General features: G+C 47.6%; 1 protein-coding gene across 1 annotated transcript in view; it reads left to right on the forward strand.

Annotated features, from left to right (window-relative positions):
• The window catches only part of MOK (MOK protein kinase), a 90,678-nt gene that overhangs the window by 34,836 nt on the left and 27,966 nt on the right, over positions 1-27,876 (forward strand). The window contains exons 3-6 of the mRNA XM_088475659.1: positions 3,508-3,597; positions 5,109-5,179; positions 19,493-19,571; positions 22,442-22,490. Of these exons, the coding sequence (XP_088331785.1) occupies positions 3,508-3,597; positions 5,109-5,179; positions 19,493-19,571; positions 22,442-22,490 (289 nt within the window). The remainder of the gene's footprint in view (positions 1-3,507; positions 3,598-5,108; positions 5,180-19,492; positions 19,572-22,441; positions 22,491-27,876) is intronic.

The raw sequence follows: 27,876 nt of genomic DNA on the forward strand, positions 1-27,876 counted from the left end.
TGACATGGAACACTGTTGTATACGACACGTATGTCATGGAACACTCTTGTATACGACACGTATGTAATGGAACACTGTTGTATGTGACACGTATGACATGGAACACTGTTGTATACGACATGTATGACATGGAACACTGTTGTATACGAAACATATGTCATGGAACACTGTTGTATACGACACGTATGTCATGGAACACTTGTATACGACAGGTATGACATGAAACACTGTTGTATACGACACGTATGTCATGGAACACTGTTGTATGTGACACGTATGACATGGAACACTGTTGTATACGACATGTATGACATGGAACACTGTTGTATACGACACGTATGTCATGGAACACTGTTTTATGCAACTCGTATGACATGGAACACTGTTGTATGTGACTGGTATGACATGGAACATTGTTGTATGTGACTGGTATGACATGGAACACTGTTGTATGTGGCTAGTATGGCATGGAACACTGTTGTATGTGACTGGTATGACATGGAACACTGTTGTATGCGACATGTATGACATGAAACACTGTTGTATACGACACGTATGTCATGAAACACTGTTGTGTGTGACTGGTATGACATGGAACACTGTTATGTGTGACTGGTATGACATGGAACACTGTTGTATGTGGCTAGTATGACATGGAACACTGTTATGTGTGACTGGTATGACATGGAACACTGTTGTATGTGGCTAGTATGACATGGAACACTGTTGTATGTGACTGGTATGACATGGAACACTGTTATGTGTGACTGGTATGACATGGAACACTGTTGTATGTGGCTAGTATGACATGGAACACTGTTGTATGTGACTGGTATGACATGGAACACTGTTGTATACGACACGTATGACATGAAACACTGTTGTATGTGGCTAGTATGACATGGAACACTGTTGTATGTGACTGGTATGACATGGAACACTGTTGTATACGACACGTATGACATGAAACACTGTTGTAAGTGACATGTATGACATGAAACACCGTTGTATACGACACGTATGTCATGAAACACTGTTGTGTGTGACTGGTATGACATGGAACACTGTTATGTGTGACTGGTATGACATGGAACACTGTTGTATGTGGCTAGTATGACATGGAACACTGTTATGTGTGACTGGTATGACATGGAACACTGTTGTATGTGGCTAGTATGACATGGAACACTGTTGTATGTGACTGGTATGACATGGAACACTGTTATGTGTGACTGGTATGACATGGAACACTGTTGTATGTGGCTAGTATGACATGGAACACTGTTGTATGTGACTGGTATGACATGGAACACTGTTGTATACGACACGTATGACATGAAACACTGTTGTATGTGACTGGTATGACATGGAACACTGTTGTATACGACACGTATGACATGAAACACTGTTGTATGTGACTGGTATGACATGGAACATTGGGCCTAAATTCATTATTTACGTAAATGTCAGACGTTTGCAGATCTGTGCATGTGCCGGAGCCGCACTGCGCACATACAGATCTCGTCCCACGATGTCAGTCGCAGTGCCCCAAATTCTGCAGCATGATTGACACAGGGGCGACGGGTGCGTTCCAGAAATGAGGGAGTGTCTGCTCCGCCTTCTGGGCGTTCTGAAGCCAGTGGCTGCGTCCTTGGAATTTGCATCACCGGCACCAGCAGCGGGACTTTGCCTGACATCCTCAGTAACAGTTACTCACATATCCAATGGTCACGCAGTTGATCCTATGCTGCGTCTCCGGATGCGGCATCAGATCAGAGAAGCCGTCAGGAGGCGTTTTATTACTGTACTTTTGCATAGATTAGCACAGCCGCTGCCACAACAGCGTGTAACTCTGAATGAGCCCCACTGGTGTATGTGACGGGTATGTCATCAAGCACCGTTGTTTGCAACATGTATGACAGGGAAGACTGTTGTATGTGACACATATGACATGGAAGACCTTTGTATGTGACACCTATGTCATGGAGCACTGTTGTATGTGACACAGGAGACATAGAAGACCTTTGTATGTGACACATATGACATGGAACACTGTTGTATATGACATGGAGCACTGTTGTATGTGACAGATATGACATGGAGCACTGTTGTATGTGACACATAAGACATGGAAGACCTTTGTATGTGACACATATGTCATGGAAGACCTTTGTATGTGACACATATGACATGGAGCACTGTTATATGTGACATATATGACATGGAAGACCTTTGTATGAGACATGTTATAGAGCACTGTTGTATGTGACATATGTCATGGAACACTGTTGTATGTGACACATATGACATGGAATACCTTTGTATGTGACACATATGACATGGAGCACTGTTGTATGTGACAGATATGACATGGAATACCTTTGTATGTGACACATATGACATGGAGCACTGTTGTATGTGACAGATATGACATGGAGCACTGTTGTATGTGACACATGAGACATGGAAGACCTTTTGTATGTGACACATATGACATGGAAGACCTTTGTATGAGACATATGTCATGGAGCACTGTTGTATGTGACACATATGACATGGAATACCTTTGTATGTGACACATATGACATGGAGCACTGTTGTATGTGACAGATATGACATGGAGCACTGTTGTATGTGACACATGAGACATGGAAGACCTTTGTATGTGACACATATTACATGGAAGACCTTTGTATGAGACATATGTCATGGAGCACTGTTGTATGTGACACAGGAGACATGGAAGACCTTTGTATGTGACACATATGACATGGAAGACCTTTGTATGTGACAGATATGACATGGAAGACTGTTGTATGTGACACATATCACATGGAAGACCTTTGTATGTGACACATATGACATGGAAGACCTTTGTATGTGACACATATGTCATGGAGCACTGTTGTATGTGACACAGGAGACATGGAAGACCTTTGTATGTGACACATATGACATGGAACACTGTTGTATATGACACGGAACACTGTTGTATGTGAGACATGGAAGACCTTTGTATGTGACACATGAGACATGGAAGACCTTTGTAAGTGACACATGAGACATGGAAGACCTTTGTATGTGACACATGAGACATGGAAGACCTTTGTATGTGACACATGTCATGGAGCACTGTTGTATGTGACACATATGACATGGAAGACTGTTGTATGAGACACGGAAGACCGTTGTATGTGACACGTATGACATGGAACACTGTAGCATGTGTCATTTTCCTGGTACGACACTATATTGAGCCAAATCGGCAACCTGTGATTGTGAGAGAAGGTAAATATGGTAGTGGGCAGTGAGCACAATGTGCATTTTTATTTGAGTACAGAGATTGAACTGTTCTAACACGTTACGTACAGATTACCTTCCTCCACAACACACACCATACTATTTATTCATTTATTTTTGTTACATTTACATTGACTTTATACCAGATAAATAGTGTCCTGTGATTGACTAAACTGTGGCAATGTCTAATACATAGATTATTTCTAGTACTGAGCAGGTAAATAACCTGAGAGAGGTACAAGCATTACGGAGACTGAGCCCACACCCCAATATCCTCCTGTTACACGAAGTGCTTTTGTAAGTACCTTACTTTATTTTATTCATCAATATGATCTGTGCAGGCTTCGTTGTTTAAAATGTGTAGAAATGTTTATAATTAAAAAGATAATTGAGTGGGATCCCCCCTTCCCAAACCATAACCAGCCATGTACCTCTCAGCCTGGGCTGCTATTGAAAAATAAGGGGAAAAACAGTGTTAAGTTCCCCCTAATTTACAATACCCATCACTAGGCTGAACCAGCTGGGGGACTGACGCTATAGCAGGGGGAAACACAGGGAAGTTGGGAAGCTCCCCCCCTCCCTAAAAAAAATAAATGTCCCCCTCCCTGGGGACAGCCGCCCAACGCTCTTCTCCAAACCCCCTGGACTTTAGGTGTGGAGGTAATAGAGTAATTAAAGAGTTAACAAATTGTTTTTTACAGGTGGCACCAGTAGTCCAAAAAAATTTAAAATAGATAAGAGATACGAGCGAATGCGAAAGTGTTTGAATAAATAAACACCCCCCACACACAGCCCTCGCTCACCAAATTATGACCTTACAATATGAAGAGGTCACGTTCTCTCCGGTCCATGTAGCATTCCGACTCCTGGCAAAATAAAAAAAAAGGCACCCTGTCGTGCATGACCGGTCACTGTCCATAGGAATGAATAGGGACGCGGTGATTGGTCAGAGCGTGGGAAGTGCCGGTGGTCTGTGCCGGGCGTCACCTTCGCAGCAGAGTGACGGCTGGTTTGCCATTGCATCTGCTGCGGAATAGGAGTTTGAAATCTGTCGTTTTTGATAAATGATGGCTTTTAAGACTGCAATCCGACATCAGTACCCGAGGGTATCCCATCTTTAGTACATTTACCCCTTAGACTTATATATGCATGCATTAGTATATTATAGCACATTAGTATATTATAGCACATTAGTATATTATAGCACATTAGTATATTATAGCACATTAGTATATTATAGCACATCAGTATATTATTGCACATTAGTATATTATAGCACATTAGTACAGGTTGAGTCTCCCATATCCAAATATTCAGAAATACGGAATATTCCGAAATACGGAATATTTTTAGCATGACTGAGATAGTGAAACCTTTGATTTTTAATGGTTTAATGTACACAAACTTTGTTTAAGGCACAAAATTATTAAAAATAAAGTATAAAATGACCTATAGGCTGTGTATAAGGTGTATATGACACATAAATTAATTTCATGTATTTACACAAACTTTGTTTGAGCTACAAAATTATTGAAAATAACTGTATATTGTAGCACACTAGTATATTATAGCACATCAGTATATTATAGCACACTAGTATATTATAGCACACTAGTATATTATAGCACACTAGTATATTATAGCACACTAGTATATTATAGCACATTAGTATATTATAGCACACTAGTATATTATAGCACGCTAGTATATTATAGCGCATCTTAAGAGCAAAAGGTACAGTCAGAATCTCTGTTTTGATAGTTATCCAGTATTGCAATTAATCTACTGACTCTTTTATTATTTTCCAGTGACAGGAAATCAGGGTGCCTTGCATTAATTTGTGAATTAATGGATATGAACATCTACGAGCTGATAAGAGGTAAACAAATTATATATTCCATTTATGTCACACTCCGCTGAGGTGTGCGTGCGTGCTTGTTGGCGGAGCGGGAAAGAGAGGGTGGCGGGATGGGCTGGGGGCATAATTGTCACCATAAATTTGCATATTTAAATTTCTGAATAGTTGGTGGCGGCTGTTTTTGTGTAGGGGCCATTATGCTCGCGTACTGCGGCACTGTTGGACCTACCTGCACTGTTGCTTCTCTGTTGCAATTTCAGTGGCTGGAATTTTTCAAAATACTCCAAACATTGGGTAGTCTGTATTATTCCTAGCTAATTAAATCACAGAAGTGCTTTGATGTTTTTTGTTTGTTTAGTTTTTAAACAGCAAGTTTAGCACCTTATTACCATTCATTTGATGAACATTTTCCTAAGATGTCCTATATCTCAGTATTCCCTTTGCAAAATGTCACTGCGAGTGGTGTCTTCATCATGGACATGAATCGCTTCTCCATGCTGAGAATCAGGTCATCATGTCACCTCCTGTCCCGTCCAGTTCTAGGATATGGGCTTGATGTGGAAGGGTGACCTGCTGCCCTGACAGTCTGTGGGGGCTCCTCTAAATTTAGGAGTCTCCTGGACATTCTGGGAGATTAGGCAAGTGTGGTTGGAACGCATTTCCCCTCTCAAACACATTCCAGAAGGGAGAGTCACATGATCACCGCGGGGGAGCTCCGAAACATACTACATCCTATGTTACATGATCACCGCGGGGGAGCTCCGAAACACACTACATCCTATGTCATCTGAGCACCGCGGGGGAGCTCCGAAACACACTACATCCTATGTCATCTGATCACCGCGGGGGAGCTCCAAAACACACTACATCCTATGTCACATGATCACCGCGGGGGAGCTCCGAAACACACTACATCCTATGTCATCTGATCACCGTGGGGGAGCTCCGAAACACACTACATCCTATGTCATCTGATCACCGCGGGGGAGCTCCGAAACACACTACATCCTATGTCATCTGATCACCTCGGGGGAGCTCCGAAACACACTACATCCTATGTCACATGATCACCGCGGGGGAGCTCCGAAACACACTACATCATATGTCACATGATCACCGCGGGGGAGCTCCGAAACACACTACATCCTATGTCACATGATCACCGTGGGGGAGCTCCGAAACACACTACATCCTATGTCATCTGATCACCGCGGGGGAGCTCCGAAACACACTACATCCTATGTCATCTGATCACCGCGGGGGAGCTCCGAAACACACTACATCCTATGTCACATGATCACCTCGGGGGAGCTCCGAAACACACTACATCATATGTCACATGATCACCGCGGGGGAGCTCCGAAACACACTACATCCTATGTCATCTGATCACCGTGGGGGAGCTCCGAAACACACTACATCCTATGTCATCTGATCACCGCGGGGGAGCTCCGAAACACACTACATCCTATGTCATCTGATCATCGCGGGGGAGCTCCGAAACACACTACATCCTATGTCCTCTGATCACCGCGGGGGAGCTCCGAAACACACTACATCCTATGTCATCTGATCACCGCGGGGGAGCTCCGAAACACACTACATTCTATGTCACATGATCACCGCGGGGGAGCTCCGAAACACACTACATCCTAGGTCAGTATTGGCTAACCTTGACACTCCAGCTGTTATGGAACTACATAACCCAGCATGCACTGCTACAGTTTTGCTATTAGGGCATGCTAAAACTGTGGCAGGGCATGCTGGGATATATAGTTCCACAACAGCTGGAGTGTCAAGGTTAGCCAACACTGTCCTAGGTCATCTGATCACCGCGGGGGAGCTCCGAAACACACTACATCCTATGTCATCTGATCACCGCTGGGGAGCTCCGAAACACACTACATCCTATGTCATCTGATCACCGCGGGGGAGCTCCGAAACACACTACATCCTATGTCATCTGATCACCGTGGGGGAGCTCCGAAACACACTACATCCTATGTCATCTGATCACCGCAGGGGAGCTCCGAAACACACTACATCCTAGGTCATCTGATCACTGCGGGGGAGCTCCGAAACACACTACATCCTATGTCATCTGATCACCGCGGGGGAGCTCCGAAACACACTACATCCTATGTCATCTGATCACCGCGGGGGAGCTCCGAAAAACACACTACATCCTATGTCATCTGATCACCGCGGGGGAGCTCCGAAACACACTACATCCTATGTCATCTGATCACCGCGGGGGAGCTCCGAAACACACTACATCCTATGTCATCTGATCACCGCGGGGGAGCTCCGAAACACACTACATCGTATGTCACATGATCACCGCGGGGGAGCTCCGAAACACACTACATCCTAGGTCAGTGTTGGCTAACCTTGACACTCCAGCTGTTATGGAACTACATAACCCAGCATGCACTGCTACAGTTTTGCTATTAGGGCATGCTAAAACTGTGGCAGGGCATGCTGGGATATATAGTTCCACAACAGCTGGAGTGTCAAGGTTAGCCAACACTGTCCTAGGTCATCTGATCACCGCGGGGGAGCTCCGAAACACACTACATCCTATGTCACATGATCACCGCGGGGGAGCTCCGAAACACACTACATCCTATGTCATCTGATCACCGCGGGGGAGCTCCAAAACACACTACATCCTATGTCATCTGATCACCGCGGGGGAGCTCCGAAACACACTACATCCTATGTCATCTGATCACCGTGGGGGAGCTCCAAAACACACTACATCCTATGTCATCTGATCACCGCGGGGGAGCTCCGAAACACGCTACATCCTAGGTCACATGATCACCGCGGGGGAGCTCCGAAACACACTACATCCTATGTCTTCTGATCACCGCGGGGGAGCTCCGAAACACTCTTCATCCTATGTCATCTGATCACCGCGGGGGAGCTCCGAAACACACTACATCCTAGGTCATCTGATCACCGCGGGGGAGCTCCGAAACACACTACTTCCTATGTCATCTGATCACCGCGGGGGAGCTCCGAAACACACTACATCCTATGTCATCTGATCACCGTGGGGGAGCTCCGAAACACACTACATCCTATGTCATCTGATCACCGCGGGGGAGCTCCGAAACACACTACATCCTATGTCATCTGATCAGTGCGGGGTAGCTCCGAAACACACTACATCCTATGTCATCTGATCACCGCGGGGGAGCTCCGAAACACACTACATCCTATGTCATCTGATCACCGCAACACACTATATCCTAGGTCCTCTGATCACCGCGGGGTAGCTCCGAAACACACTACATCCTAGGTCATCTGATCACCGCGGGGGAGCTCCGAAACACACTACATCCTATGTCATCTGATCACCGTGGGGGAGCTCCAAAACACACTACATCCTATGTCATCTGATCACCGCGGGGGAGCTCCGAAACACACTACATCCTATGTCATCTGATCACCGCGGGGGAGCTCTGAAACACACTACATCCTATGTCATCTGATCACTGCGGGGGAGCTCCGAAACACACTACATCCTATGTCATCTGGCTGGTTGCTGTGGTGGTCAAATGGCACGTATGAAACCATAAGTGATGAATGGCAGCTTACACAACTGAGACTGAGTACTACAACTGAGACTGAGTTTCTGTAGCGTATTTTCGCTCTGCGTATGCTCGGGAAGGGAACGCACGTATCTGCGACTATGGAGACCCACGTGCATTTTGCAAGTATTACACCATGAAGAACAGGGGTGAGAAGAAACGTTCCAACGTTGGCAGAGGCCAGCAATGGCACTAACGCAAATGCAGATCAGGTACTATGCACATGTACGCCTGTTGGGAGGCGAATCTTTTGCTCCTGCGCAGGTTAGTTACACGCACACTGATGATGTTTAGGTTGCATGCGCAAAAAAAATATTTCCTTTGAAAGGAATTGCAGCTTTACGTGTAATGTAATTTACCATATGTAGTGCTGGTCATACGTGGGATTAATAAGGGAGCGCTTTATAATTTGGCCACATAAGTGGGCGGCCAATACTATACAACATGGGAACATTGGCTAAATTGATCACTCATGGCGTGTAGTAACGCACAATAACAGTGATCAGAAAATCACCGCACTAATGAGCATTACTAAGCAGTGGCGTAACTAGGGTCTTTGGAGCCCAGGGCAAGTTAATGAACGGCGCTTGCCTCCCCGCTCCCACCACACACACATAAACACATAAATGTGCACCAAAATAATGGGCGTGGTCACACACCAAAGGAGTGTGGTCACTTATAATGGGGCGTGTCAACATGACACGGCACCCATTTCTCATCACTCGGAACATTCCATATTCACCTTACCTGTATGGTAGTTTCTCACAATGTGGAACCTCTGAAGAAATGTATCCTCCCTGGGAAGACTATTCATGTAGGTCACATCATCCGGAAGATGCCTGTTTGTGTAGGAATATTAAGAAGGTCATTATCATACAACAGCGGTTCAACCAGACTCGTTCCCCCTGTGTAACTTCCTTCCCCCTGCGTTTCTCAGCCACACAATCTCCCCCTGCATCGTCTCTCAGCCACACCATCACCTCCCCGCCAGCGTCGTCTCTCAGCACACCATCGCCTTCCCCCCTGCGTCGTCTCTCAGCACACCATCGCCTTCCTCCCTGCGTCGTCTCTCAGCACACCATCGCCTCCCCCCTGCATTGTCTCTCAGCACACCATCGCCTCCCCCATGTCTTCTCTCAGCCACACCATCACTTCCCCCCTGCGTCATCTCTCAGCCACACCATTTCATCCCCCCTGTGTCGTCTCAGCACACCATCACCTCTCCCCCTGCGTCATCTTTCAGCCACACCATTGCCTCCCCACCCGTGTTGTCTCTCAGCCCTGCATCGCCTCCCCCCTGTGACGTCTTTCAGCCACCCCATCGCCTCCCCCCTGTGTCGTCTCTCAGCCACACCATCGCCTCCCCCCATGTCGTCTCTCAGCACACCATTGCCTCCCCCTCTGCATTGCCTCTCAGCCACACCATTGCTTCCCCCCTGCGTCGTCTCTCAGCCACACCATCACCTCCCCCATGTGTCGTCTCTCAGCACACCATCGCCTTCCCGTGTCGTCTCTCAACCACACCATCACAGATACACACACACACACACTGACACAGATACACAAACACTGACACAGACACACACCTCTTTCACACAAATGCAGCCAGCCAAATAAATACGTTATTGGCATCAATTGTTTTTAAAAGTCACCATCCCCCGCGACAGTCCGCCCCACATTCTTTTCCACAAAAAAATGAATACACACCTGGCTGCTCCGGAGCGGAGCGAGCGCTGGGGAAGGAAGAATCACCCTGTCACCTGGCGGCAGCTCTCAGGATAGAGAATGGGAAGACTGCCTGGGAGGGGCTGCACACTGCTGCTGCAGCTCCCCCTACAGTCAGCCCCAGCAAGCATCAACAGGCACACTTGCCAGCTTGTTAGTCACATCAGTCTTCAGTCCGGGTACAATGGTGGCAGGGACGGGCAGTGCAGGAGCGATGCCCTGGTCGTTGGCGCCCCCTCCGCTGGGCCTGGCACATCGCCCAGGGCATGTGCCCTGCTTGACACACACACCCATTCTTCCCCCCCAGTTACGCCACTGACATCTGACATTGCCCTTATCTTGGGGCCACACACATATCAGAATTTGTCTCATACTCCCGGCATTTGCTCACATGTGTCGCCGATCATGGTAGGATGTGACTGAATGGATGACAATGTATCATAGAGCTAGACCTGGCTTCTTGCTCAGATACACAGTGGAACTGTGCACAGGGAATCCAGCAAAGAGAAAACACAGCTGTCATGGTATTACTGTAACATTAATTGGAAATTGTCCTATAGAAACATAACCAATGTCAGTATACTGGGCTTGATTCAGAGATGGTTGGTAATGTGCGGTGTCAGCCACTATAGCAACAGCAGCTGCGGGAATGTGCAAATGCTTATGTCAGCCTCCCCTCTGTGCTGGACGGTGCGATGGAGGGTACGAGCGCTGAGACGCCCACTTTCACATTGCGGATTGCAGATAGCTCCATCTGCACGGTGTCTGGCTGTCATGTGAGAGGTGGTGGGTTTGAGTCCCAAGTATGACAGTATGTTGAGATGTGTGTTACATAAAGGAGGGTGTGACGGGGGGAGGAGTTGGATAGGGAGGAGATGGGGGCGGCCAGACGGTGCTGGGGATTATTCTACATGTGAGAATGATTATACACCGCGCCCCCTGCCCTGCGACGCCCTGTGCTGTGACACATGTTGCACCACCCTAGTTACGGCCCTGCCCTGTAATACCGATTGGTACGTCCTTATACGTTACCATCGGCTGCACCATGGAAACTTGCCCCAGGCCTTTGCCAGCTGCAGTGTCTGGCTATGGCCTCCTATGAATCAGTCTGTGTGTCCTTGTACACAGCCGCCTACATTGATACGCCCGCGGCACTGTTATTATACACCCACTGAGCGCCCCATTTTATTTGTGCATTTCTAGCCACCGCCCAGGATGCCATCATTTATTAACAACAAAATCGTCTGTGTGCGTAATGCATGCGCCTGTGTGCCTAACGCATGCGTCTGTGTGCGTAACGCATGCGTCTGTGTGCGTAACGCATGCGTCTGTGTGCGTAATGCATGCGTCTGTGTGCGTAATGCATGCGTCTGTGTGCGTAATGCACGCGTCTGTGTGCGTAATGCACGCGTCTGTGTGCGTAATGCACGCGTCTGTGTGCGTAATGCACGCGTCTGTGTGCGTAATGCGTGCGTCTGTGTGCGTAATGCGTGCGCCTGTGTGCGTAATGTGTGCGCCTGTGTGCGTAATGTGTGCGCCTGTGTGCGTAATGCGTGCGTCTGTGTGTGTAATGTGTGCATAATGTATGCGTCTGTGTGCGTAATGTGTGCGTAATGCGTGCGCCTGTGTGTGTAATGTGTGCGTAATGTATGCGTCTGTGTGCGTAATGTGTGCGCCTGTGTGTGTAATGTGTGCATAATGTATGCGTCTGTGTGCGTAATGTGTGCGTAATGTGTGCGCCTGTGTGTGTAATGCGTGCGCCTGTGTGTGTAATGCGTGCGACTGTATGCGTAATGCGTGCGCCTGTGTGTGTAATGCGTGCTCCTGTGTGCGTAATGCGTGCGTCTTAGGAGTTTTTAGGAATTTTCACATGTGCAGTTGCAAATAAAAATGGCTGATCCAGGTGAACATCGGCTTTACCTGCGCCCTGATTAGGCCCTGTCAGTGTCACTCCAAATTTCGGTTATTACAGGAAGTAATATGCAAAGTGTTCTATTACTGGTGACTAACACAGGCCTGGTAACTGGGAGAGGTACTCAGACAGTTATCACTAACCAACACTAGGGGGCACCTGATTCCAAGTATACCAACACTAAGGGGCATCTGATGCCAAGTATACCAACACTAGGGTGCACCTGATTCCAAGAATACCAACACTAAGGAGCATCTGATGCCAAGTATACCAACAAGAGGGGGCACCTGATGCCAAGTATATCAACACTAGGGGGCACCTGATGCCAAGTATACCAACACTAGGGGGCATCTGATGCCAAGTATACCAACACTAAGGGGCATCTGATATATAATAAACTGTTAATAAATAAATTATCTGATGCCACGTATACCAACACTAGTTATCTGGAATTAAATGGCAATCCCGAGGCAGCATTAGTTGCAGGCTGTGGTATCTGGAGTCAACTGACAAAGCAGATACAGGGTTCGGTAACAGGCTGAGTTGGGCATAAGGGCGGATAACGGGAAAGGGCAAAGCAGCAGCAGGGTTAGAGCGCAGAGATACATGTCAGGAATGCTACAACTGAGTACAAAAGCTCACAGAATACAAAGGAGGAAAGTCAGAGCAACAAAAGCCAGAGCCAGGTCAGCACACGGGGGCCAATAATCCTGCATGGCAGAGGTTTATGTAGTGATTCTTGGGCACACCCCTGAAAATGAATAACATATTAGTGTACACGTAACTAAGTGCTGCCAGGACGGTCAGGACCATTGTGTATGTGACAACCAAAGAACAAAATAAACAATATATACATTACTGAGTCAGCATATACATAATAGGGGAGTGTGTGCTCAGTATGCTGTAGCTATATTGTCTAAGCTCGCCTGGCGGTCTCAGGGCTGGTCCTGGAGGTGAGTCCAAGACCTTCCCCCATCACTAAGGTGTGCAGCAGCCATGGAAGGAGATCATACTGGAAACCATTGTGGTACCTAGGCACACTCCGACCTACACACGTCACTAAAATCATTTGTGAAAGTGCTGCCAGAACCATACCCAGTGGTTGTACCTTTGGTGAAGACTCTATGGGGCTCTTTATGTCCTGGCGCTGTGCTGGGGCATGTTTCTGGGGCTCTTTATGTCCTGGCGCTGTGCTGGGGCATGTTTCTGGGGCTCTTTATGTCCTGGCGCTGTGCTGGGGCATGTTTCTGGGGCTCTTTATGTCCTGGCGCTGTGCTGGGGTATGTTTCTGGGGCTCTTTATGTCCTGGCGCTGTGCTGGTGGTATGTTTCTGGGGCTCTTTATGTCCTGGCGCTGTGCTGGGGTATGTTTCTGGGGCTCTTTATGTCCTGGCGCTGTGCTGGGGTATGTTTCTGGGGCTCTTAATGTCCTGGCGCTGTGCTGGGGTATGTTTCTGGGGCTCGTTATGTCCTGGCGCTGTGCTGGTGGTATGTTTTTGGGGCTCTTTATGTCCTGGCGCTGTGCTGGGGTATGTTTCTGGGGCTCTTTATCTCCTGGCGCTGTGCTGGGGTATGTTTCTGGGGCTCTTTATGTCCTGATGCTGTGCTGGGGTATGTTTCTGGGGCTCTTTATGTCCTGGCGCTGTGCTGGGGTATGTTTCTGGGGCTCTTTATGTCCTGGCGCTGTGCTGGGGTATGTTTCTGGGGCTCTTTATGTCCTGGCACTGTGCTGGGGTATGTTTCTGGGGCTCTTTATGTCCTGGCGCTGTGCTGGGGTATGTTTCTGGGGCTCTTTATGTCCTGGCGCTGTGCTGGGGTATGTTTCTGGGGCTCTTTATGTCCTGGCGCTGTGCTGGGGTATGTTTCTGGGGCTCTTTATGTCCTGACGCTGTGCTGGGGTATGTTTCTGGGGCTCTTTATGTCCTGGTGCTGTGCTGGGGTATGTTTCTGGGGCTCTTTATGTCCTGGCGCTGTGCTGGGGTATGTTTCTGGGGCTCTTTATGTCCTGGCACTGTGCTGGGGTATGTTTCTGGGGCTCTTTATGTCCTGGCACTGTGCTGGGGTATGTTTCTGGGGCTCTTTATGTCCTGGCGCTGTGCTGGGGTATGTTTCTGGGGCTCTTTATGTCCTGGCGCTGTGCTGGGGTATGTTTCTGGGGCTCTTTATGTCCTGGTGCTGTGCTGGGGTATGTTTCTGGGGCTCTTTATGTCCTGGCGCTGTGCTGGGGTATGTTTCTGGGGCTCTTTATGTCCTGGCGCTGTGCTGGGGTATATCATCTCTTTTCTGGGCTTGCACACATATCCCAGCTAAGCCCGGGCTGTAATAGCATTTGCCAGCTTCTATAGACGCTTCATTAGGGACTTTTCTGGTATTTCTGCCCCAGTCACACAACTTGCCAGTGAGGAGATCCTGCTACTGCTGCTACTGGTCTCCAGAAGGTAGAGGACTCTCGGTAATAGCATTTCCATAAATCCCACCCAAACTCCCTTTTATCATTGAGCCAGATGCTTGATATTTTGTCATTGGGGCAATTCTGAGTAAGTAAGAACAACTCTTTCCAACCCCACTGGTCAGGGAACTCTTTGCCCTGTTATAGATAAAGGATACAGCTTCTCTCATGGGACTTGTGCTCAATGGTCAAAATACCATGTGGAAATGTCAGTATCATTTGTATGTAGCGGCAGCGACATCATAGAAGCCATTGGTTTATGACCGTAGACTGTCATCCACAAGGGTGTCCGTAAGACCCACCCATTGTTTTCTTACTGTACCTATTGTCCTATATACACAGGATGAAGACGTTTGTGATCCTTGCAGCATTTTTGCCTGTTTAACCATTTGTTACTCTGTTTTAATTACTCCAACCACTGCCGGGTCCCCTCTTATCCATAGGACTTAATCTCCATGGATAGAAGAGTGGATCTGCCACCCGGTGAATGGCTTCGGTTCTAATTGTATTTGATGGAATTACAGAAAGAGCCCACTTGGTGCCGCCTTGTCCTGGAATGAAACAAGGTCCTGGGAAATGGTGAATGGAGGAATAGCATTTGAATCCACATAGTTACTGACACAGTTGTGCCTGACGCTCTGAATCTTATTTGCATAATCGTTTCTCTATCCTGACCCCCAGCCTAAACCTGGAGACAGCACCACCAAGGGTGTCATCAAGAGATTCCTTAGCTAGAAAGACAAATAACATCCTCTGTGATCATGTCAAGCTTCAATTCTACGAGGATCGTGATGAATGCTAAGCATAGAGGGGGTCATTCAGAGTCGGTCGCAAGCGATGAGCGCTCGCAACCGACTCGATGTTGCCCCACTGGGCATGCGCACAATGGAGCCGGCTCCGTCGTGCGCATGCGCGAGCCCCGGCTAGCGACGGGCGCTCCGTTGCTATGGGTCTCGCAGCAGACGGGGCGAGCTGTCGATGGTGAGTGACAGCTCGCTCCATTTGGGAGGCGGGCAGGGGGCGTGCCTGCCCAAACGGAGGCGTTCCCACCGGAACGCTTGCCGTTTGGGGGCGGCCCCACTGACATCATTGCTGATGTCAGTGGGAAGCTTCCTGCTCGATCAGAGCTGGAAGCTCCCTGGGGCTTACGAGTGCCCAGACCCACCCTTAGGGTCTGGTCGTAAGCCCCGATGGGCGCGATAGTCTTGACCATCGCGACCATCACCCATGTCGGTCGCTAGAGCTGTGGGTGTATCCACTACACGATTTTAGCAGGCGATTGAACGATAACGACGTTGTTGTCGTTCAATTGTTTAAAAATCGTTTGTAAATCGTGCAGTGTTTGGTCTTTAACGATCAACGATGCGCGCGCGCGCTGGTCGTTTGATCGTCTCGTCAGTCGACTGAACATGCAGGTCAATTTCACTTGATCTATTAAAGATAGTTTGCAAATTGTTTGCAAATCATTCAGACTGAAAGATAAAATTTCAAGGGAATAAATCAAGGGAAAATCGTTTAGAGATTGGACAGGGAGTAGATCGTCTAGTGAATGTGCCCCTTTAACCCACAGCTTAGCGATCGACAAGGAGGAGGTCGTTCAATATGCAAGCGGCCGCCCTATTTCTGTGCGACCGCTTGCAACTAGTGACCGCCTATGAATGAGGTCCAGAGTCCAGGACTTTACCAAGACCCTCCATGATCAGGGATTTCATTACTGCTGGGCGTCGCCATTCAGGCTTATTGTATATCTCACCGGAAAGACTGTTTTCATCAGAGACCCCATGGAGAGTAAGGTTGTGCTGTCACATCTGGAGGAATCTGGTCTCTCTTCTCACGATGACCCTGGTGACCATAGACATTTACTGCCTTAGTTGGGTTCTCGTGGACACTGCTACTTGCTGTAACCTTATTGTAGGGACTAGGGAGCTCATTCAGACCTGATCGCAAGTTGCGGTCGCTCGCTGGTAAAAAGGGGCCGGATATTTAAATGAAGTACTCGCACTGCGTCGCGTAAGGACGCCCACTATGTTTACTTATTTACTGTTGATTGTTCTATATGTCTAGTTCTTTTTTTTATGTTTTCTCTCTTTCTACAGGTCTTATGTTTGATGTCCATCTGTTTATGGTTATGGTTGTGCTTACTACTTGCTCGCGGTTGAGGAGTTTGGAGTGCACCTAGGAGGCGCTGGTGTAATATTATTTTTGCTATTTTGTATGCCTGAGGATGATTGGGCCTCTTCTATATTGTATGCCCAATTTCTGCCCTTGCATATGAGCGGAACTGTATATTGTGCCCGTCCTTACCTCTTTCCAGTGTCGCATTGGGAGTGTGGTCCAGGCCCCTCAATGTCAGCTATGTCCATAGGGTCTCCTAACTGAGCCTCATCACCCTGCGGTTGTACTACTGTTGTGTCTTAGTTGTGTAATTATATGTGTAGGGCCTTTAGTCTATTGCAGTGTATAGCTTGCTGGATGTCCCGTGTGGTTGTATGTCTAATCATATGAATCCGTTATTACTATAGTGCTGTCCCTCTCTCTCACGCTCATGTTTTCTATTCTGACTCCCAACTTAGGTGCGACAGTGCCAATCTGAGGGAACTATCCCAATGCCTCATCATTTGGCACATTTGGAAGCATATCCTCAGTTTCTCACCCGCCGTTCACACCTGCCACTGCTGTGCCAAGCAAATCAAGCACTTTAGGGGAGTGAGCAGGTGGAGGGGTTCGGGATGGACTAACCTCAGCGTGATGTGACCTATGTTTTTTTTACGTGTGCTTGATGCCATAATTACCTGTTGGACAGTTTTAGCATGTCGGTAGCTAATTGCAGCACTATATTATGGCAGTATGGTGGCTTGTTTTTATCACAGTGCTGTGTTTATGTGCTCGATTTCACGCAGGGCCCTATCTGTGTGGAGTTTGTACGTTCTTCCGTATTTGCATGGGTTTTTCTGGGGTTTCCGGTTCCTCCACACACACTTGAAAGACATAGTGGTAGGTTTCTTAGCTTCTGGAAAAGCTAAAGCAGCAAAAATCACAGGGAAAATGGCAGTGGCCATTTTCCCAGTGTCTTGCACATGTGCAGTACTGCTGTCCCAGGGGAAATGGCGCAGGCGCCATTTTCCCTGAGACCTGCAAATGCGCAGTGGATTCTGGCACTAATCCAGGATCTACTGCATGCGTCGGCCACAGCTGCACCGTACAAGAGAGGATGGGGCCCACACGGAGTATGCACATAGGCCTCCTCCTCTCTTAAAACGCCCCTGGACTAATGTGATTGCTTTTATGTCCCCTGTAAAGTGCTGCATGATATATAGACACTATATAAGAAATTATAAATAAATTAATGATATTTAACTGTAATAGAGGTCTTTCTATTCGCATACTATGGTCAGTGTTATGGTTATACACACTTATACATCAGTGTGACTTTGTCAGATTTCATAACTATGTCGTAATAACTGTGCAATAATAACTATGCCATAACAACTATGCAATAACTATTCCATAATAACTATGCCATAACAACTATGCCATAATAACTATGCAATAACTATTCCATAATAACTATGCCATAACAACTATGCCATAACTATCCCATAACAACTATGCCATAATAACTATGCCATAACTACTATGCCATAACTACTATGCCATAACTACTATACCATGATAACTATGCCATGATAACTATGCCATAATAACAATGCCATAACTATGCCATAACTACTATGCCATAATAACTATGCAATAACTATGCCATAATAACTATGCGATGATAACTATGCCATAATAACTATGCCATAATAACTATGCGATGCTTCTAACACTCTGGATGGGATTTTATGGAAACTCAGGGCCTGATTCCGCAAGGATCACAGTTGCTAAGATGCACGCAGTCGGCCAATTGTTGTGTTCTGCGCATACGTACTCATCGCAATGCGCGTGCGCCACCTAGCCGTTGCGATCGGGAGTGTGATCGCAGAAATAACACACAGACCTATTGCAGAGTAGTTGGAAATGAAGTGCCATTTGTTGGTGGTGACGGGGGGGCGGTCGGGCGAACATAGGCATGCCAGTGCGTTGGGACGGCGTTGCATGGGCGTGCTTAAATTAGCCACTGCGTTACCAGACACAGCCTGAGGCCTCATAGCGTGCCCAGAAGTTAGCAATTCCTGAGTGAGGTCTGACCTACCTTACCTGTGCTTATGGGTCGATGTTACCGATTGTTTCGCTATGTTACCAAGGTATATGGATGTGAGTAAGGAGAAGTGGGCGTCCTTATGTCAGGCTGCGATCGCAATGTGAATTTATTACATTTCACCGCCAGTGGCAGCTTCAGAGGCGGGGCTGCAGCAAAGTCCAAAATTCAAATAGGGGAGTCACACCAACTGCCACCCCAAACACTGCCACACATCACTGGCTGGCACTCACTGGCAGTTGGTGTGACCCCACTATTTGAATTTTGGACTGTGCTGCAGCCCCACCTCTGGGGACACCACTGAATTCACCGCTGATATTAGCAGCTGCGTTGCGTGCGCATTTGCAGAATAGCGATCCGTGCTGAGTCAGGCTCTCAGTTGAATGAATGAGTACAGGTTTGTGTCCATGACGCAGTCTCACCATTTGTCATACCTTCTCCTGGCACAGAGCGAAGACAACCACTGTCTGATAATAAAATCCGGAATTACGTGTACCAGCTTTGCAAGTCCCTAGAACACATGCACAGGTGAGTTGGGTGCAGAGGACGTGGTATAAGTGCTGTACGCTGTGTCCTGTATATTTATTGCTGATGATTACATTCCTTGTTACATAACCAGAACAGGAGTTACCAGTTCCCTCTGCCGTCCCAGGGTGTTATCACCAGCCTCAGGCAATGCCAGCACTTTCCCCTGTATGCTGCAGCTTAGTGCAGTGTTGCCATTCTTGGTGGCATAGGTGGCAAACGAGTCCTTAGGAGATATGTTGTGATAAATCTTCTTGAAATGTATTTTACAAACGCAACTGAATACAGCAAATTAAATGGATATTTCATCTCTCAGAAACGTCATATGAGTGGTAGATTTCTTGGTGCAGAGTAATAGAGGGCTCAGATGTTCCGGTTCTGCAGAGCGATCCATCTGATCTTACTGATAACACCTTAGGGCAGTACTATGCTACTTCTATGTGTTATTACTGGGCAGAGCAGCTTACTGTATAACATAACTCATGTTCTTTCATTTACTGCATGCCTTGGCAGCGCTGCTGAGCATCCAACTGCTATAGATAGGTAATGACGATGCAACCCTAATACCTGTAATGTAGTTTATAAAATGTCCAGAGTATTAAAGTGCACCTGTCATCTAGACCCAGCGCAGACAGCCATTGTGTGGGCGTAACTAATATTTATAGGAATCCCTCTGATCAATTCACTAGGAACCAATGACATCTCTATGGTACTATCTGTCATGTTACTGGTTTATAGTGACTGGATAGGCTGCACTGTCGGTGTTGTCACTGGCTCCTAGGGACTGAATAGGCTGCATTCTCAGTGGTGTTTCTGGCTCCTAGTGACTGGATAGGCTGCACTCTCAGTGATGTCACTGGCTCCTAGTGACTGGATAGGCTGCATTCTCAGTGATGTCACTGGCTCCTAGTGACTGGATAGGCTGCACTCTCAGTGATGTCACTGGTTCCTAGTGACTGGATAGGCTGTATTCTCAGTGATGTTACTGGCTCCTAGTGACTGGATAGGCTGCACTCTCAGTGATGTTACTGACTCCTAGTGATTGGATAGGCTGCACTCTCAGTGATGTTACTGACTCCTAGTGACCGGATAGGCTGCATTCTCAGTGAGGTTACTGGCTCCTAGTGACTGGATAGGCTGTATGCTCAGTGATGTTACTGACTCCGAGTGACTGGATAGGCTGCACTCTCAGTGATGTCACTGGCTCCCAGTGACTGGAGAGGCTGCATTCTCAGTGATGTCACTGGCTCTTAGTGACTGGATAGGCTGCATTCTCAGTGATGTTACTGGCTCCTAGTGACTGGATAGGCTGCACTCTCAGTGATGTTACTGGCTCCTAGTGACTGGATAGGCTGCATTCTCAGTGATGTCACTGTTTCCTAGTGACTGGATAGGCTGCACTCTCAGTGGTGTCACTGGCTCCTAGTGACTGGATAGGCTGCACTCTCAGTGATGTCACTGGCTCCTAGTGACTGGATAGGCTGCACCCTCAGTGATGTCACTGATTCCTAGTGACTGGATAGGCTGCACTCTCAGTGATGTCACTGGCTCCTAGTGACTGGAGAGGCTGCATTCTCAGTGATGTCACTGGCTTCTAGTGACTGGATAGGCTGCATTCTCAGTGATGTTACTGGCTCCTAGTGACTGGATAGGCTGCACTCTCAGTGATGTCACTGGCTCCGGCTCCTAGTGACTGGATAGGCTGCACTCTCAGTGATGTCACTGACTCCTAGTGACTGGATAGGCTGCACTCTCAGTGATGTCACTGGCTCCTAGTGACTGGATAGGCTGCACTCTCAGTGATGTCACTGACTCCTAGTGACTGGATAGGCTGCACTCTCTGTGATGTCACTGACTCCTAGTGACTGGATAGGCTGCATTCTCAGTGATGTCACTGGTTCCTAGTGACTGGATAGGCTGCGCTCTCAGTGGTGTCACTGGCTCCTAGTGACTGGATAGGCTGCACTCTCAGTGATGTCACTGATTCCTAGTGACTGGATAGGCTGCATTCTCCATGATGTCACTGGTTCCTAGTGGTTGGATAGGCTGCACTCTCAGTGATGTTACTGGCTCCTAGTGACTGGATAGGCTGCATTCTTAGTGATGTTACTGGCTCCTAGTGACTGGATAGGCTGCATTCTCAGTGATGTCAATGGTTCCTAGTGACTGGATAGGCTGCACTCTCAGTGGTGTCACTGGCTCCTAGTGACTGGATAGGCTGCACCCTCAGTGATGTCACTGGTTCCTAGTGACTGGATAGGCTGCACCCTCAGTGATGTCACTGGTTCCTAGTGACTGGATAGGCTGCATTCTCAGTGATGTCACTGCCTCCTAGTGGCTGAATAGGCTGCACTGTCAGTGATGTCACTGGCTCCTAGTGACTGGATAGGCTGCACCCTCAGTGATGTCACTGGCTCCTAGTGACTGGATAGGCTGTATCCTCAGTGATGTCACTGGCTCTTAGTGACTGGATAGGCTGCATTATGGTGATTATTTCTGCACTCCACAAAACTTCTGTGATTCCTGAGTGCATCTTGCAAAGTTATAATCTAGGCTTGTTTAATAAGACATATTTAGTACATAGGCTTGTTTAGTAGGCCATTAAAATCAGCAAATATTTGATGTAACTCTTAAAAATCAGTAAGATACTGTATTGCATTCAGTAACAGCAAAATAGTGAAATTGCCACGGTGAACGTTCTTAAGTCATGTTAACAAATATATGTCTAGTAAATCTACATACACCTTAAAAAGTAGTAGATGTGGGAAATGAAGCTATTGTAGAGCAATATAAATGTGTGCAGGACCCTCTGTAATGTGCTTGTGTAATATTATCCCCAGTTAATTGTATTTTCCTCTCTTTGATTGGCACAGAAATGGGATCTTCCACCGCGATGTGAAGCCAGAAAATATACTAGTAAAGGTGAGAAGTGTAATCATAGTAACTATACAGATATAGAGGGTGATTCAGCAGAGGCTATAGCGTACACACCTCCGGCATGCATTACTTATCCAACCTGCATCCAAGGACGCAGCATCGGATAATCTGCGATACCATCGGCCGGCTGAGTGACCCATGGGACCGCAGATACAACAAAGAGGCCAGAGAAATCTCTGTCAACCGATGGAGATCTTGGCCTCGTCCCTTCTCCCCCACGGTGGCGAATAAGGCCTATAGTCAGACTTTGTGGTGCGTATGAGGCGTAGGGCGTATGAGGCGTGGGGCGTATGAGGCGTGGTGCGTATGAGGCGTGGGGCATATGAGCCGCGCCCAGGAAATGACTGCACAATGTGAGGCCAATGGCGAGGCGTATGTATGTCTATCACATGATCTATACTACCGCATAGGTGGAACTGGTGGGTAATGGGTTGTCACGCTGGACACTCTCAGCGAGGGGGATGTGACGTTACTGCGCGTTATACAGAGCTGGACATAAGCATTAATACATGTTAGTGCTCGGAGGTGAATCTTTTGCAGCGTGTATATGGCAGGTTAAAGTGCTCACTGACGACTAATAGCGCACACGTATAGGCGGGCACATCGGGAGGTTTGTACAACCCTGCATATGGGCATATATACGCGCGTTTCCCATATGCGCTTTATTAGAGAGACATCCCTGCATCAGCCCCTGTATATTAGCGAGCAATGCCCATGGCGTAGGGCCTGATAAGTGGCGCTGTGCGTATGATACAGTCACCTCTGCTGGGGACGTCACTAACACTACTCATCCATTTCATTTATTTATAGATAACATTTCATACACTTTGTACTCTCTGCGCTCTTCCCCCGTCACTGATGGTGAGGAATCTGCGTTCTTACAGCCCTCACATACAGCGAGAAGGATTTTCTCGCCCCACTACCTCTTGCTGAGAATATAGCTCATTACAGACTACACCAGGTCAGGCCGATGTCTCCAGGTCCAGTCATTCCGTAATAGGTTACCCAGTGCCGTTCCTGCCGCTCTTCATTCCCATCCTGGCCAATACAAGTACATGACCGGAATCGGTATGATTTACCGCCGGACCCATGCCCGGCGGTTGGAATCCCGAGAGCGGCAGAGGAGGAAATCCCGATCGTCCTAAGGTAAGTATATACTAACCTAATTCTACCCCCTAACCCTCCCTTAGGAGTGCCTAACCCTAACCTTCCCCTCTCTAAGTGCCTAAACCTACCCCCACTTCCCCTAGCCTAAACCTAACCTCCCGGGGAGGGTACCTAACCCTAATCTCCCCCGGGAACCCTAAACCTAACCCTCCCCCCACACGGCTATCCGCGCTCGGCGCCCGACGTCCCTTCGATCGGGATGCCGGGCATCGGGCTCCCGGCGTATGTCTCATGACAGGCATCGTCATATCGACCCCTGTCTTTAGACCCTTGCCAGGATGTGACAGTCCGGAAGCCGGCTGTCGGGAGTAGGTCCGTCTGCTTCCCGTCTGCATATCCATGGACCACTCTTATTGACTTTAAGGCTATGTCTTCTCTCACTGTGTATTGGGCAATGACAGTGATCCCCGCTGTGTAATGTTATAACATCACTACTTATATAAGGGGACTGTAGCAGCACAGTGGTTAGCATTGCTGCCATAGAATTAAGGTGCCATGAGTTTGATTCCTAGCAAGGGCAGGGTTTGTATGTTATAATCCCATTGTAGCTGTGTATTATTTTTGCCTATAGTATTCAGTTATTTATTCCCAGCCGATAAGAAACACCAGTTTGACCTCTTGTTGGTTAGACTTTAGCAGAATAGGCACAGTTAGGGCTCGTTACCATGGCGTGCACCATGGCACTCTGGGACTATACTGTATTAAACAGTGCAGAAATAGTTTTCACCGCCATGTGTGACTGTATCTGTTAGTCTCTGTGTGCTGTATGACAATGCTCCGACTTGGTTAAAATGTCAGCATAATTATCAACATGGAGAGAATGTCGGCATATTAAATGTTGAAATTGTGAAAATGTCGACATTAGCATTAGGGTTTAGAGGTTAGGGTTAGAATGGCCTTAAACAAACGGTGTTGACATCCTGGCTATATCGGCAGTGTCATGTTAACGTTATGGACTTTGGCCCTCATTCAGAGCCGCTCGTAAGCGGCCGCTCGTTCGTTCTGACCGATGTTCGCACATCTGCGCATGCGTACGTATTTTAATACGCATGCGCGAACCAGTCAGTGCGGCCGAAAATCGTTTGTTCGCTATATAGCGAATGCCTGCTATTTTGAGTGACAGAGGGAGGCGTATGTGGGTGGTAAGTAACAGGGGAAGGTGCTTGAAAACGGGGGTGTGGAATTAGGGCCTGATTCAGAGCCGCTCGTAAGCGGCCGCTCGTTCGTTTCCGAGCGATGTTAGCCCAACTGCGCATGCGTACGGATCGTTATACGCATGCGCTAACCAGTCAGTGCGGCCGAAATTCATGTGCTCGCAAAATAGCGAATGCCTGCTATTTTGAGTGACAGAAAGAGGCGTATGTGGGTGGTAACAGGGGAAGGTGCTTGAAAACGGGGAGTGGAAATCTGAACGCAGGCGTGCTTAAAGGTCAAAACGGGCGTTTTATGGGTGTGCATATTTAAAACAGCAGCGTCATTGACCACGTCACTGGGTTATTTTATAGTCAGAACTGCTCGCAAAATTGTGGTAGCAAACACCAACCCCAAGAATAGCGAGCAGTTCATACCCTTGTCGATGTACTCGATTAATAAATAGCGGACATGACGTAGGATGCGAGCGGCCAGGGGGCGTATTTTTCCAAAAAACGAACGCAAGTTTTGTTCGCTCGTTCAGACATAGAGGCGTGAACAGACCGCAAACAGCGAACGGTTCATTTGAATAGCCGCCCCTTGTTTTAGAACGAACGACCGCAAATAGCGAACGGCTCTGAATCAGGCCCTTAGATCGCAGGCGTGCTTAAAGGTCAAAACGGGCGTTTTAAGGGAGTACATAATTAATACAGCAGCGTCATTGACCACGTCACTTGGTTTTTTTTTACTCCTAACTGCTCGCAAAATAGCGGTTGAAAAAACCAGCCACAAGAATAGCGAGCAGGTCTTACGCGGTTCGATGTACACGATAAATCTAATAAATAGCGGACATGACGTAGGATGCGAGCGGCCAGGGGGCGTATTTTTCAAAATTACAACCGCAACTTTAGCTCGCTCGTTCAGACTTAGAGGCGTGAACAGACCGCAATTAGCTAACGGTTCATTTGAATAGCCACCCCTTGTTTTAGAACGAACGACCGCAAATAGCGAGCGGCTCTGAATCAGGCCCTTTGATCTAAGATACCGAACCCAATTTTCCAGGGGCAGTAATAAGTGATTGGTCATGCTGCTCTGGTTCCCAGTCCCTTTGGCTGTAAGCGGAACACAGGACTGAGGCTAGTGCTGGCCACAGCACCTTTTACCAGGCTTATTGCAGCTTTCATATATATATATATATATATAAAACCTCTTCCATGGAATTGTGTTTTGATGCTTTTAATTTCACTGTAATCTCTGACTGAGAAGAAACATAAATGACTGTAATTTGCTGCTCTACCCTCTCTTGCTGAAGAGCATAGGATGGAGCCTGTGAGACACTGATATGACATTAAAGGTGTTACCTACTTGCAGGTTTTCCAGTTCAGCTGTCGCTACTGGTTTTACAGCATGCCGCAGACACGGTGACATGAATCTGTTTTTGTCAGATCAGATTGTGTAGTGTGACCTTGGTAAGATATTGGCCATAAACCAGACGCCCTTTAGTTGTATCATAAAATGAATTCAGATGCCATCATTAGAGTAGTATTGTCATTAGGGGTCTATAGAACTGTGACAGCAGGAGCCCAAGACTAAGACATGGGGGGACATTTATTGTGTTGGGCATTGCCGGCAGTTTGGAGGGTCTAAATGCATTATTTATTAAGCATCGTGTTTGAGTGTCCATTGTCTTTTGGTGGCGCTACCCGTCGTTTTTCTCTGTATAAAACCCTGTCAGATTTCCCCTTTTACAATAGACTCCGCTGTCAATGTGAGGCAGATTCAATGTACTGTACAGATCAGTATGATCTGTGCAGGCTTTGGTGTGTAAACCAGTGAAAAAATGATTAATGTAAAAACAAAAATGCGTGGAGTCCCCCCCCCACACAATAAAAACCCACTCAACCCCAGTCTGGTACTGGAAAATCAGGGGGGTGAGGAGGCTTATGCTATATCAGGGAGACACACAGAGTGGGGTCCCCCTACCATACCGTAAACTAGCCCCAAACTGGTCAGTCCAGTCAGTCTGAAATTCCTCAGAAAGTTAGGACCCCCCAGGAACCTGAGGAACCCCCAGACCTGGACTGAAGCCTGGGGGTAATCCCCGAGCCTCTGGCGGCGGTGGGTACGGGGTTAATGGTTTAAAAAACAGAAATTCATATTGTTCTTTACTTTGGCACTTCAGGTCCCAGCAAGCCTGCCATGGGATGTCGGCACTTGTGGAACAACAAGTGCCAGCATGCCCGGACATTAAGGTCTTACTGGCACCCGTAGTCTGCCATTGGAACGGCTACTCTTCAGCCCATGTATTCTAGTAGTCCACTGGTCTCCAGAAAACAAAAAAAAAGGAAAACCCAGAGCCCAAGCATACAGTAGTGTACACTCGGTACAGTACTAATGGCAGGTCATTCCCAATTCTAGTTTCTCACACTCACTTGCAAAGCCCGTGCTGCTCCCCACCTCTGGAACTCTCTCCTACTCTCTACTAATCTTTAAACGGTCTCTAAAGACCAATTACTTCATCAAAGCCTTCCAGCTCTCTTCCTAACCCTCTGCTCGATGCTCATTGTCTCTCCCCTCTGTGTCACCCCTGTCTGCCTGTCCCTCCCCTTTAGAAGGTAAGCTCACACAAGCAGGGCCCTCTTCCCTCATGTGCTTCTCCTTCCCTTACTTATACTATCATTTACCCCTGCTCCCCTCTGCCAAAACCTGCACTGGCTCCCATTCCCCTACAGAATCCTCTTCAAACTCCTCAACTTCACATACAAGACCCTCTCTAACTCTACTGCTCCCTACATCTCCAACCTCATCTCCTTACACACTCCCTCTCTAACTCTACTGCTCCCTACATCTCCAACCTCATCTCCTTACACACTCCCTCTCTAACTCTACTGCTCCCTACATCTCCAACCTCATCTCCTTACACACTCCCTCTCTAACTCTACTGCTCCCTACATCTCCAACCTCATCTCCTTACACACTCCCTCTCTAACTCTACTGCTCAATACATCTCCTACCTCATCTCCTTACACACTCCCTCTCTAACTCTACTGCTCCCTACATCTACCACCTCATC

The sequence above is a fragment of the Taudactylus pleione genome, unplaced genomic scaffold (assembly GCF_031769625.1).
Source record: "Taudactylus pleione unplaced genomic scaffold, aTauple2 ptg000175l, whole genome shotgun sequence".
Classification (NCBI taxonomy): domain Eukaryota; kingdom Metazoa; phylum Chordata; class Amphibia; order Anura; family Myobatrachidae; genus Taudactylus; species Taudactylus pleione.